A 14186-nucleotide genomic window follows, 5' to 3' on the forward strand; every position below is an offset into this window, starting at 1 on the left:
ACTTCCTGGGAATTTCTTTCCCGCTGTATCCTCCACTCAGCCAGAAGCACTGAACCAAAAGGAGTTTGACATATATTTTATTATAAATGGTCATCAATACAGAACCAAAGTCATTTTTATAAATATCTGTGAGGAACAGGAACAGATGCAGGTAAAAAACCATCCTTTAGCAAGAGCAGTCTGCTTGCCTGGCCGTTGTTACTTTCTATTAGTTTGTTCTGGGGCGATGGGACTTCAGTTTTTTACATTCCTTGCAAAAACAAAGCTGCTGATGTAGTGAACAGAAGCCAGAGGGTGGAATCTGATCTTTTTTCTACAGGTGTAAATTTGGAATAACACCCCTGAAGTTAATGGGGTTACTGTGGGCTCATGAGGGTTAACTGAGATCAGAAATCGCCCCAGGTGATCCAAAACTCCCAAATCATTTAGTGGCCTCCGCAGCATGGAGGCCGAGGATGGAATGGGTCATGGAGATCTCTCCTAGGGCTGGGGTGGAGGCACATTGCTGGGCTGCTGCCTGTGTTATACCCGTTAAATAGGACTCCCAAGTAGTTAATCTTTACCGCTTTGTAAGCACTGAATTTATGACCACGTACATAAATGCACATAAGTAACAGCCCCACTCCCCCTATGCCTCCTTAGCAAGGACTTAAGCCAGGACCTGCACAGGCCTCAACTAACCACTTGAGGAAAAGATTTTAGGTTTGACCCCCACTGGCACATGCTGGTGGAGTTTGTTACACAGTAATAGCCCATATGGGGATTTGAGCTCAGATGCTAAGTGGGTTGCGTCCCTTGCCTCTAGTGTCTGATGCAGATAAAAGATAATAGCCTACTACTGCTGCAAGTGAAGTGTGTAACTCCTTTAGCTTAAATGGCAAAGGCCTGTGCTGTGGTTTCAGTCCCCATATGGACCACCGCTTTGTAAGAACCCCCACCGGCGGTTATGTTGTGTGCACACATACAACCGAATAAACACACCTGAGGGCAGTGATACTGCAATGTTGGAAGTCAAATAACTTGTATTCAGTAGAGCAGAGGCTGCCTTCCTTTGTAAAGTCTTGGTGTAAGCTGCCTCCTGTTTCTTGTGTATTACACTGGACAGAGGAGTGGAAAACATATCTACATTATCCTGTGTGTTTAAACTGTGGTAGGAGAGAATGACTTTGAAGCAGAGGTTTCTCTTACCATACAGAGCCATGTGTCCCAAGCTGACCAGAAGGAGACTTATAATTTAGTTTTCTTCAATCTTTTAACACAACTGTATTTAATACAACTTATCACTAGCACCAGAATGACAATTTCTGCCTTTCCCTACGCTTTTCCTGTATTTTACTGGCCCATTGCTGTGATCAACACTTTGGGGCCCTGCTTGGCAACAGTGTAAGCAGTGACCTGGCTGAATGCAAGCACAGGGGACGATAACAAGCTTCTGAGTGAACAATAATGGCCGCGCTCTATTCTCAAAACACCACTCTCCTTTCGGTGAGAAGACACCAGAGTCGTCTCAGTCTGGGGTTGTGTTCAAGCTTCCCGGTGGGTTTATTCAAAGCGGCGCAGGTGATTGTATAGTGATTGTACGTAGGTGAAAACACACATGGGATCTGGCTTGCGTCCCATCACCATCATGTCGTCCACTTCTATCAGGCGGTCGCAGTGAGCCAGTTTCCTGCAGTAACCCCAAAACAGAGCCATCAAACAAAGGGTTATTGCCAACTATTTCCAGTATCCATTTGCTACCCCAGTATTGGACTCATTGGGCTTGTATCAAACAGTGGAATTTTCTCTCAAAGAAATCTATATAACGTTGTAGTTAACATTGAAACAGTCAAGCTCATGTATTGCTTGAAGGCTGCCATTTTCTGTAACCAGAGAAAATTCCTGTTCCTCCTCTCTCCTTTCTCATGGTCTGATTCAAAACTCAGTGAGATTTTTTTTCCACTGGTTGCAATAGACTTCAGATCAAACCCCTAATGCTCTGCTGGCTGCATCCCTGTCTCATCATGCCACAGTTCCCCTGCCTCTCCCTGGGCCTCAGCAAGCAGAGTCCCTCAGGTTTGCAAATCCTCTTCTCCCACTTGCAGGAGAAAGGAAGCCTGGGTCACTCCAGTTGTTCAGAGGGGAACCCAGGGGCTGTTCTGCCGGCCAGTAGGGCTGCTTGTAGAGGACAACAGGGGTAAGTGAAATGGCAAGGGAATTCATGAGGAAGGCCTGGATGTTTGTTTTAGGTGAAGTGACCAAGGCAGCAGTCCCGGATCAAGGGCTCACAGGCTAGGATCCAAGATCAGGCAGAAGGGGAGATGTCTGTTGAGGCCTGGGGTGACAGAAGAACTGTGGAATGATGCACCCTGAGCAGACAAAGGTTTGTCCAGTTGAGCCCAAGTGATGTGGAAGGAAATGAGAGACACCAATCTTTCTCTACTCTAAAAGAAATCACCAAGGTCAGAGTCAACAACAGCTAGGGGGAAGCTGACATTTCCACAGGCAGCTCTTATCTAATAGGTTACTACTGAATTTTCAGAGTCTCTTCTGGTCTAACCCACATTTATCTTGGCACACCATCTTGGCTATGAAAAAAGCTGGGTTTGGGCCACAGGATGACTGGTCCCTTCAAGAGGGGGAGAGAAGTCCAGTGGGACTGATTACCTGCTACCCAACTGGGTTTAAGGGAAAGCACTTGGGCCTTATAAAGGGGCAGGCATGAGTAGGGGAAGGTTGACTACCCACTGATCTCTCTCAGCGCAGACTGGTGAGGCTGCTGGGGGAGAGCTAGTGCGTGAGAAGGCTGAATTCCAGCTAGGAAGGGCTGAGAGTGACTGCTCGGTAAGGTGCGAACGGGGACAGAAAAAGAGCTCCGGGACTGGTTGCGCATGTAAAGCTGAATATGAACATGTGTGTGGTGGTGATGGACTTTATTTGAGGACTTTGTTTTGAACTGTAAATATTATTAAACCAGCCCTAGGCTGCTGTGGTGTTAACCATAAGGAAGCCTAAGAGAGTTCTGAGAAAAGGGGAAGACTAACCCAGGGCTGTACAGAGCCACGCCGTGCCATGAGAGGCGCTTGGGAGGCAAGGCATTCATAGTTCATGTCAGAAATCAACCTGCTAAAAAATCATGAAGCTCACTCTCGTGATTGTTAATCAGCCGCAGGAAAGATTATCTTCCCCTACCATTTTATTTATCTATGACTGACCTCGCTTGCAGCAAGCTCAAATCTAGTGCACGGCCTTTATGTTGAGAGTGTTGCTTCATGGCAAATGGTGATTCCAGTTCTAGTGAAGTTTTGGGTCCTACTGTACGTCAGTGTTAGTGTTTGACGCTACATCAAAAGTTGTAGGCGCCTGTAGCCATGTATTGCTGCATCCTGTGATTATTTTGGAAAGAGCATGCTGAACCTGACTGTGTACCCCATGGAGCGTTCTTATTGTTACCCGAGTTAAACTGCACAGCAACTGAGTATGAGTCATGTTAACATTGGGTCAAGCAGCTTAAAAATTCCTTCCTTCTGTAATTAAACAAAATTATCAAATAGCAGAAAAGTTCCCCTTTGTTATGAATTTAGCAAACCCTGGCTGGTCTCATTCCCTGAGCCGGTGTGCCAAAACACGCACGATGACGCAACTGCCTGGTGTTATCCCTCAATCTATTTTACAAAGATTCCCCTAACAAACAGGGCTGAGATTTTTCAGAAATGCACAACGCTAGCCACTCTCTGCTCCCACTGAAGCCAACTCTCATGAACATCAGTCGGAGGAGACTTGCAAATCTCACTCCAGAAAACTAAACCACTTGCTGCATCCTTTTCCAGAGGGGCTAGATTCACATGCAAACCTCATCTAAATTGGGCATTAGTGTGGGATTTTCAAAGGAGTTTAAGAATTGGTTGCCCAATTCCCACTGAATGTCAATGAGAGTTGGATGCCTAACTCCCTGAGGCTTCTGTAAACCTCGGTTTCTTTGTTATGATGGTTACTGGAAAAGTTCAGTAAGAGTCACCTATTACTTGTATCATAAAAAGCTAGAAAGGATATAAATTCTTCTCTATCCAAATACAGGATATAGAACCAATTTCCCGAAGAGTAGTGAAATAACACTATAAGGCTGCTTTAAATGAAATGCTTATAAAATCATCCCACTCAGATGACACACTTACATTGCAGCAATTACCTAATAAAGCTTCAGTCTAATGTCAAACCCCTTAAGACCAGTAAATGTTTCTCTGTGCAGAAAACGGCAGAACGGAATTTAGTGGAATGCTTTAAACTGTTCAAATGAGCCACCTTCCATAAACTGTAGCACGTCAGAGCTTTCCTTGTGATTTGCTTTGATTGCTGTCTGATTCTTGATTTTAACTCTGAACGCTCCCAGTACATGTTGACTTCTGGCCTAATGGAAAGATTAGCTTTTATAGCCCAGCACAGAGTTTCAGACATCAGGTCCTTTATAAAGTTACAATGAGTTAGAGCATACTAGGATTTTAACAAGAATATTGCTAATACTACATTCTCTATTAGGCCATCTGCGCCTTCATTAGCCTGGATTTGGTCTTGACAGTGCTGACAATGCCAAAGCTTTGTTCCTGCTGTTTACTCTTGGGAAGACAGAGAGGAAACATCATCTGAAGTTCCCACTGGCTTGCAATAGAAGAAACAGCTGCAGGAATCTGGAGGGATGTATCCGCAGACCTTTGCAGCTGGGAAACACAATTAAGTCAGCTCTGCCTTTAATAGCAAGTGAACCTGTACTCCATGTGACACTGGGAGAGTTCTGCGGTCTATAATCAATAGTCCACCAGACAGCCTTTCTCGGTAGTTTTGCTTGTTACCATCTATGGAACAAAATAGTACTGAATATTTTTCAAGTCCTAGTTAAGAGACTTAGGGTATGTCTACACAGAGATAAAAGACCTGTGGCATGGCTGCAGCTGGCCTGGTTCAGCTGACTTGGGCTCAGGCTCCGGGGCTACAACCTGCTGCATAGACCTTAGCGACTTTCCATCTTTGCAGGGTCCCGCAGCTTGAGCTCCAGCCCAAACCTGAACGTCTACACAGCAGTTTTACAGAGCCCGAGCCCCATGAGCTCAGCTGACCCGGGCCAGCCGTAGGTTTTTTTATCCCTGTGTAGATGTACCCCAATATAGACCAACCTAAAGGGTATTTGTGCCAATATAGCTACACCAGTACCAACTACTAGTGTAAATGTACTGCACTGATGAAATTCTGGGGCCGTTAGTCCGCATCTGTGGGGTGTAAATTCTAGTGCACACTAGCGTGTTACACATTAACTGGCCTGGGTGGAGCCAGCTGGTGTGCATTAAAAGTTCCCTAGTGCGTGTTAACATAGTACTGTTTGAAACAGGACTCAACACTCACTAAGGAACTTCTAGTGTAGGTTAGCTTTTAGTGTAGGGTGCATGTGGGCCAGTTAGCGTACAACATGCTGGTGTACACTACAATTTACACCCCATAGATGCGCACCAACGCATCGTGTAGACAAGCCCTGCTGCGGCTTACTCCAGTTTCAAACCAGTGGTGCAGCACATCTACACTGAGATTTGTGCCTGTCTAACTACACTGGTACAAAACACTCCCAGCAGAGACGGGCCCTTAGACAAATGTGTGTTTTAACAACAGAGCCCTAGACTGACATTTTAATTGCTTTAATTTACAATGAAAAGAGTGTACAGACATAACTTTCCTCCCTCCTAACAGTATTTCCCAAAGCAAAATAAGTGTTGCTCTAAACAACAATGGTATTCCACTAAAACAAAAACAACAAAACGTGAGGGTCTGATCGTATGTTCCTTAGTCACCCAAAAGTCAGGAGAAATTCAGTTCAAGAAAAGTGTCCATTGGAGAAACGCAAGTACACAGAATCATGCTGTGTATATATGTCAGCGGCATACAGGTTCTATACATACTGTAAGCACGCGTAGCAGGACCGGTAAAAGGACTGCATTCCACTTTACTCGCTGTCTCCTATGTTAACACCACAACTAGTGTCTGCTCAAAGACCACTCACGTGCAGCCTCTTGACCGATGTATGTTTTACATTTGTTTCGCCACTTAATTTTGTGTTTATTTCACGGCTCAACATCATTTTACAGCTATAGAAGAATAAAGACAACGGCCATGTCTTGCACGTACTTTGCCATGACAGGCTTGCTGAGAGGTGCGTAGGGGGGGATAAATCTCTCATTGCAAGTGTCCTTGCAATAACCACTCTCGTTCCCTTGCAGGGGATGTCAAAAGGCAGTTCTCCTACCTGCCAAGTTAGAGTACTGTAAATGTGAGTTTGACTGATTAGGTACCATGGTATCACAACTCTAGGGACTGTTTTGGTTCCTGGTTCCGTATCTTAAACTTTTCAACTCAAAGGCAAAGACTCCTTGACCTCGTAAGTTAAAGTTGGAGGGGCAGATCCCGAGCTGCTGTAAATCAGTGTAACACCATTAAAGTCAACGGAGCTACGCCAATTTACTCAAATCAATGACATCCACCAATTTACACGATCTGGCTGAGAGTAATTTTTAAAGCGACCCGATTTTCTAACAATGGAATAATAACTTTGTTTAAATTCAGTTTGCTTGTATTTTCCACTGCATGTAAGTCACCTTGGACAACCCACCCTCCAGCTGTCTCAAGGAAAGTGCATGTATTCTGTTCTCTGCTACATTGAAATCCAATAGGCTGTCAACAGTTACGAGTCATATGGTCTGATCTGGTTACTTTGTCATAGTTACCAGTAATCCATCTTAAGACCATTTCTGGTTTTTTCCAAATCTCAATTAATAAAATGTATAAGGTTTAAGAGCTTTCCAGATGGGTATTTACGTGGATTTAGAAAAGCCACCTGTCGGGAACATGCAGTAATAACTGTCAGCAGAATTTGTAAAAGCTATTTTAACTTATTTCCCTCAAAGGACTAGAGGGAAATAACATCCAATTAGACAACAGCCCAGGTTGACTCAAGCTACTGAATAGAACCTGAACAGAAGTTCTATGGTGTGCAATAGAAAGATCAAGTTAAGTCTCCTGAAAGTGTTAAAGTGAAAACCATGAATTTCCAGACCTAAATCAAGTGCATCAGAACTTCAGGTTAGTGCACGTACCCACACTCTGAAGACCCAGTCCTGCCTCCCACGGATGTCAGTAGCAAGACTGCCATAGATTGCTGTGGAAGCAGGACCCAGCTATTAGAAGCTGCAGTGGTAAGTGCTTTATAGATACTCTGGTGCTAAGCATTATGGGGGAGATGCTCCTATGTGCTGAAGGGGAGATTTTCAAATGGTACTGATGCTCCTAAATCCCTTGTGTATATAATAGCTATGGCTAAAATACTGTGGGATTAATCTGGTTGATAGGGAGAATGGAGTGGGCAGGCAAGAGTCTGAGTGCATGAATCCAAAGACATACTAGGGCACAGAGCCCTGGAGTTTCTTTGCAACAATTTATTGATTACCAGTCATCTGCTAAAAATGCCTCTTTTGATTCCTGAGCCTCCTGCTTTATGTGATGTCTTGTAAAGTCTTACAACCCTTTTCTGGCATAATAAGTGTGAACGTGTGATGCAGGGTATGAGAGAGAAATGATCACACTCTTGCCGCACAGTCTTGTGAGACTTTAACTGGATGCACTTCACAGAGATCTAAACTGATACTCACTCAGCCATGGTGAAAGCCAGCTCAAAGTTCTGCTTGCGGTTAGCTGGGTCAAGCGCATTATAATCGAAGGCTTCGGGGAAGAAAGAATGCACTAGGGCACAGAATGCCATCCCGTCACTCCAACTCGAGGAGAAGTTCTGCAGATCAAGGTGCTGTCAAAATGCAAACAGAGCTTTAGGGCTATGTACGGCGCTGGGAACTGCTGTATACTTGACCTCTTCCTCACCAAAGGGAACATGCAGAGTACGCAGCACATGCCTTACATTTTTTGTTTCCTTGTTTGTACACCCATGATGTTATTTGGGCTAAGAGGAGAATTGGCATCCTCAGCCCTTTTGTGAACGTTAGCGAAGGTGCAAAGCAGATGTGTAGTCTACGGGCCTGAGCCAAAGCCCAATGGAAAGACTGCCATTAACTTCAATGGGCATTGCATCAGCCTCTGTCTTTGTCTACTCTAAACTGAGAGCATTACTTAGCCCAATGGAGTAGTCGCTAACCGGAGGATGGTATTTTTCTGTGCAGTGCTTAGTGTTGTATAAAGACTAACCTGTATTGCTTGCTGTACATTTAGGGTCAAATTAGTACTGCCTTACACTCTGAATAGCCCTGTGAACTTTCAGGGAGTTGTCTGAAGGTAAATGAGGGGACACTTTGGCCCATTGGAACTGCACACCGTGTAGGACCATGCAGAAACTGGCCATTTGCCATTACAGCAAAGAGCCAAAGTCATTCTGGATTTGCACCCATGTAACAAAATGGAATTGGGCTCTTTTGCTTCGTGGTGCTAGACTTTTCCCCACCACACAAAAGTCAGACCCTGACAGTTTCATTATCTGTTGGAATATACCCCTGAGTTTAGAGTTCAACAACAATTATATTTTGTTTTCTCAGAATGAAACTGTGGAATGGGCATTCTTTCGTTCTTATAAATCTAGGAAATTGTCCCTTTTCCCTCGCAATTGCATTAGGCAATGCAGTTTAATGCTCTGTAACTCTAACGGAACATCCCCCAGGCCAGATTCTCTTCAGTTACACTAGAGCAATCCCATAGACATGAACGTGCTGAAACTGGGAGAATTTAACCTCAAGCATGTAATATGATTAAACATCTCTAATTCCAATACAGAGCAGTCTGGTCTACGGCCTAACAAAGTTATCTTGGTCTCCAGGTAATACTACTATCAAGTAATCCCCAGCCCTATCCACATTTCATTATATATAACAAAGGAGGCACATACTGCCATTAGCAGAGAGTGCACAAATGTAAGATGAATCCTGTAAACACACAATTCAGACCTCAATCCAGCAAAGCACCGAGGGCCAGATTTTTAAAGATATTTAGGCGCCTAACTCCTATGGCAAGTTGAGTGCCTAAATATTTTAAACAATCTAGCCCTTAAGCACTAACTTCAATGCTGTGAGTAGTCTCATTGACTTCAAATGAACTAAGCAATACACACACAGATTCTTGGGGGGGCGAGGGGGGTTGGAGACCAGTGATAAATGTAACCCATTGTCTAGTGCATTTTAGAATGCTATGGAACACACTTTCTGAGTACAGTTTCTCTAGAAATACTCAAAGACGTTCCTGGAAATAATTAAAAGGGAAAGCCGTGACCTCTTCTCACCTTGTATCCTATGGTTTTGGAGCGACACCAGTCCAGTAGAATTTGCTTAATGCTGCTTGCACTGGCGACCCCAAAACTCTGTGACCGCTTCAGCTTTGCTTTGGACTCTCCTTTTCCTCTAGAAGAAGAAAAGGGAGAAAACCTTGACGAGAGGAGACTAATCCTAACGTCTTCACGGCAGTTGCGTGCCCTGACAGAGACCGTAAAGAGCCCATAAACACAACTTTTTTTTTTTTTTTTTTTTTTTGCCACCCCTTGCCTACGTGAGGCATGCATAGGGGAAATACTGGCCCTAATCACGCTAAAGGGAAAACCCCTATTGACTTCAAAAGAGTCAGAATTTCACCTCTAGCTTCTATTTACAGTATAAACATTGAGGCCAGGACCATGTCCTGTAAAGCACGTACACATTGTTGGCTCTCGAGTAACAATATAAAACCATGAAATCCATCTCCTTTTATGAGCCATCCAGAGGGAGGTTTTTACAACACTCCCTTCTGAACAACACCCCCAGGCCCAGGAGAGTGGATATACAACAGCTTGAGCTCTGAATTTCCTGGCTTCTGTTCTTTTCAGGTTGCCCGCCTGACATTACTGAATCTTCATTCTTGGTTGGAATGTCAAGGGCTTGAGCCACTGGAAATTCTCCCACTCCCTTCAGTGGAGCTGGATCAGGCCCCAGTTTTACTTTGCTCAAATTTCCAAGTCTGGAGATCCCTCTGCTATAAGTCGTTAGCAGAATATTTCCCTAGTACCGAGCCCCCTTTGGATGCAAGAGGGACTAAGGAGTGACATACTTTCCACTGTCCTGCTCAAATTTCTCAAAGAGCGCTTTCCTGGCCTGCGTTCCTGAAGTGCGTGGCAATGTCTGAGACCGCACCAGTTCTCGCCTCCTTTCCACTTGACGATGTACAGTCGGAGGTGGGGAGCAGGATTTGGGTGTCACATCATAGTAACTGTCAATGGTATTGCTGAAAGAAAACACCAAAAACAGTCTAAGAGAAACTATCCGGAACATTGGGTATCACCACAAAGCACTGAGATCAGTAACAGCAAAACTTCAGCAACCTAAACACATGGAATAAATATTTTCAAAAGCATGTGAATAACTTAGCCATTTTCAAAAGTAACTTGGGTATTTGGGAACCTAGATCTCACTGAAAGTTAATAGGAGGTAGACTGCAAAAGGCTAGGTCTCCAAGGGTATTTAGATGCCTAACTCCCATTGAAATCAGTGGGAGTTAGGTGCTTATATAAATATCTCGCCCTAAATCACTTTTCAAAATGGGACTTATCCATCTAAATCAGGCGTTGCAATTCTGAGCAGAGCAACTCCTAAATCCCTTTAAAAATCTGCACGTAAGGTCTGAATCCTCATTAATTTCCAATGAGATTTAGGCATCTAAGGGCATAAGTCACATGTTTGGTACTTGGGCTCCTAAGTAACTCGTACCAAGCCCAATCCTTGGCTCCTGTAAGTCAGTGTAGCTCCACTGCCTCCAATGGACCCAGGCCAATTTACACCAGCAGGCCAGTTGGATTATATTAGACAGGATTATATCTCGCTTTGCACTTCTATTTGAGGTTCCCAAAGCACTTGACAGATATTAGTGATTTAAGCCACGTCGTACACATGTGAAGGAGGGTGTGTTACCACCATTTCCAACGGGGGGAAACTGAGGCACAAATTGAGGCACTGACTGGCTCAACATCACACATTATCTGCGGCAGAGCTGTGACCCAAACCCAGATCTACTGACTCTAAGTCCCATGTATTAAGCCCATGATGATCGTTCTTTGACTTAGCCACCATGGAGCTGGTATCGCATCCTAACTTATTAGTTGTTCATAAGAAATGTAAAACCCTGTTCGGGGAAATTTTCAGGGCAGATGCAAGTCCAATTTAAGAGGGTTATGTAATCGGTGCTACCCTTTTTCTTGATGAGGTTTTGCATGCTGAGGATGCCTTGATATTGCCGCAGTAATTGTGATACTGTGTAATCCTATACTAAACAACTGTGACTTTGAGTTAATCAAAAAGGTGTGGTAGTCAGCCTTTCGGAGTGAAGGCAGAAAGTCCTAGTGTGTCCTGCAAGGAGTTTAGAAACTTAAAGCTGTAAGCTAAGCTGCAGGCCCGTCAAACTAAGGATGTTTGATAGGGGTCATGCATTCAAGTGCCAAAAATAGACCCAAAATAACAACTTTTACACAGCCGAGTGCTTTAAAAGGAATTTTCAGAGGCCTGGGCATGGCTATTAAAGGACAACTTAAGCTTTTTACATCCCATCTGTGCCTGTTCACGCTGGGATTAGAACAGGGCTAGCAACGTGGCATTCAATAGCAGGGTTCTGAGCTTGGTGCGTTCTGACAGTGAGATTTGTAGGAGGGTGGAACGCTCCATGCATGAAGACATAGGTCACTAGCCTAGCTAAAGCACGATAAAGTATACTGCAGGGAACAATCCTGCACTGGCTGGGGGAATTGGCTAGATCAAAGGGTATCAAATTATCTCGGTACTTATGTGGCCCCCATCGCTGAGCATCTCACACAAAGTAATGGACTTATCTTTCCAACACTGCTGTGACATAGGGAAATGTTACCCCCATTTTACAGGAGCGGGGCTGAAGTACAGAGAGATTAAGGGACTCCTCCCAGGGAAGAGTCTAAAGTAGATCTAGGAACTGAACCAAGATCTCCCAAGTCCCCATCCAGTGCCTGACCCACAAGCCCATCCTTCCCTTATCCTGTAATGCAGGGCAGGTAACCACATACTATTCCCAACCTGCTCCTAACACAGTAACCCATTTCTCGGATTGCCTTTACTGTTAAATTACGTGACAAACTAATCTCAGTCTAAGCATCATCGTGAGCTTGACAGTTCCTGAGAAAACCTGCAGGATCTCTCTTTGTTCCAGTCTCTAGTTCCTTCTGCCTCAGAGACACTCAAACCCTTTTGTAGACTGGAGCCAGTAGGACGCACTTGGTCTGGCTGTCAGGGTGAGTCAACAGAACACCTCTGCATTTAGGCTACGTTGAACACACTCAGAAAAAGTCTCGCTGAAACAGTCAAGGGAAGATCCTACCTTTCACTAGCTTTGGTTCCACTAGTCAATCCATAGCTCATGGCTGACATAGACTTTGTGACAGAAGTGCTTTTCTCTGTATAAACAGCAAGAAAAACAAGATGCATCAGTGTTGAAAGTATTTTCTCTCCTTCCCACACATGTTTTTAATCTAGTTCCTGACATGTGGCCACACATTTATTCTTACTCACAGCAATTAAAAGTTGCAGATTTCTCTATAAAAGACCTCTGCCAGTATGAGCTAATGATTTCCTGAGGAGAGATTCTCCCCACTGTCCCAGGCACCAGACATCACTATAGTCGCAGGCAGGGGCAATAAACAGCTCCCAAGGGGCCACAGGACAATTCCCCTGGTGCAGACACTGTGCTGGGACTCTGCAGGCAGACCTACACTGGCCCTCCTGCCAGTCCCAGAGTAGAGGGCATGCTGGAGATGGAGCCAGGGCAGGAGGAAAAGGTACTGTATCATAGGCTGCTATGGTCATTCTGGAAAGCCATAAGCAGCCATGGGGAGGCTAATATAATTTAAAGCCGCTGCCCTACAGGCTACTTTAGTTCCACCAAGGGCCATTTCAGCCCCCAGACAGCCCAGGTTCAGTAGGATGCAAAGATGGCTTACAGCAAAGCTTTGCCCCTACCTCTCCCTGGGCTGAATCTTCTGTGTCAGGCCTCCCGGAGGCACAGCCCCGGGTCTCCGCCCTGTTCAGTACTTGTGCCCGGGAATGAAGCATTATCACTAAGGGGCTGGTTCTCTTCTCCCTCAGTTTCATATGCGTGTACCTGCATCAACCTCATTGATTTACTCCCCCATACTGTAAATGAAAAGGCAATTGGGCCCTAGGTTTTCAAGTGCAAACTTAATTGCCCTTTGAAAACCGAATGTGAAGCTTCTTCATCTCAGGTTTAATCCCTGGACTGTGAAGGGACAGGTTTTCCTGTGCTCTTCCACCCAGAGCTGATCTGGATCCTCACCTTGCAAGCCTGTGGGAGCCCCTGGTGCTAAGAAGTAATGCGTTTTCTAGGCTGTGTCATTTCTGCATCCAGGGCCGGCTCCAGGCACCAGCTTGTCAAGCTGGTGCTTGGGGCGGCCACTCCGGAGAGGGGCGGCACGTCCAGGTATTCGGCGGCAATTCGGCGCACGGTCCCTCACTCCGCCTGGGAGCGAAGGACCTCCCGCCGAATTGCCACCGCAGATCGCGATCGCGGCTTTTTTTTTGTTTTGTTTTGGCTGCTTGGGGCGGCCAAAACCCTGGAGCCGGCCCTGTCTGCATCCCTGCTGAACTGACAATGCAAATCGGTTCCAAATGGCTTTGTCGTTTACAGAGAGTAATAGCTTGGTGATGTGGACTAACAGCATTTTTGGACAGCGTTCAAGTCATTTGTTTAGCCATGAATTAAGAGTCTGAGGCATTTTGTCCTTTTACACATTCATGACTTGAAGAAGGGGTGAGATGTTGAAAAGAAAAGTTTTCAAACCATGCTACCCATCCCTAAGTCTCCTGCAATGAATTTGCTTTGCCAGGGTGGTGCTGTGTGACTGTTGTACCAAAGCAAGCTCTGTTTAGCAGCCTTCCTGATTATGTACCAGGGTTTGATCTGCCTTCATTTGTATACCACCCATGTTAAAGTCTTTTCCCACCAGCTCTCCAGGCTGCAACGTCACACAGCTCTTACTCCTGCCACGTTCCCCGCAGCTGAGACGTCTAGTCATTCTCTCCTCCAGAAACTCAAGTTTGCCCCAATGTACAGCAAAGAACGCAAAATCAGTCCAATCTGGTAGCACCATGGCCTCAGTGCGAGACAAAGCTAAG

The 14186-nt window shown here is 45.1% G+C and overlaps 1 protein-coding gene across 1 annotated transcript in view; it reads right to left on the reverse strand.

Annotated features, from left to right (window-relative positions):
• Positions 1-60: 60 nt before the first annotated feature.
• Positions 61-14186, reverse strand: part of SMTNL2 (smoothelin like 2) — a 51318-nt gene continuing 37192 nt past the window's right edge. Inside the window, exons 5-9 of the mRNA XM_054008320.1 lie at positions 12376-12451; positions 10090-10263; positions 9293-9410; positions 7665-7816; positions 61-1669 (exon numbers count right to left, since the gene is read on the reverse strand). Coding sequence (XP_053864295.1) covers positions 1543-1669; positions 7665-7816; positions 9293-9410; positions 10090-10263; positions 12376-12451 — 647 coding nt within the window. The 3' untranslated portion in view covers positions 61-1542. The remainder of the gene's footprint in view (positions 1670-7664; positions 7817-9292; positions 9411-10089; positions 10264-12375; positions 12452-14186) is intronic.

The sequence above is a fragment of the Malaclemys terrapin genome, chromosome 18 (assembly GCF_027887155.1).
Source record: "Malaclemys terrapin pileata isolate rMalTer1 chromosome 18, rMalTer1.hap1, whole genome shotgun sequence".
NCBI lineage: Eukaryota > Metazoa > Chordata > Testudines > Emydidae > Malaclemys > Malaclemys terrapin.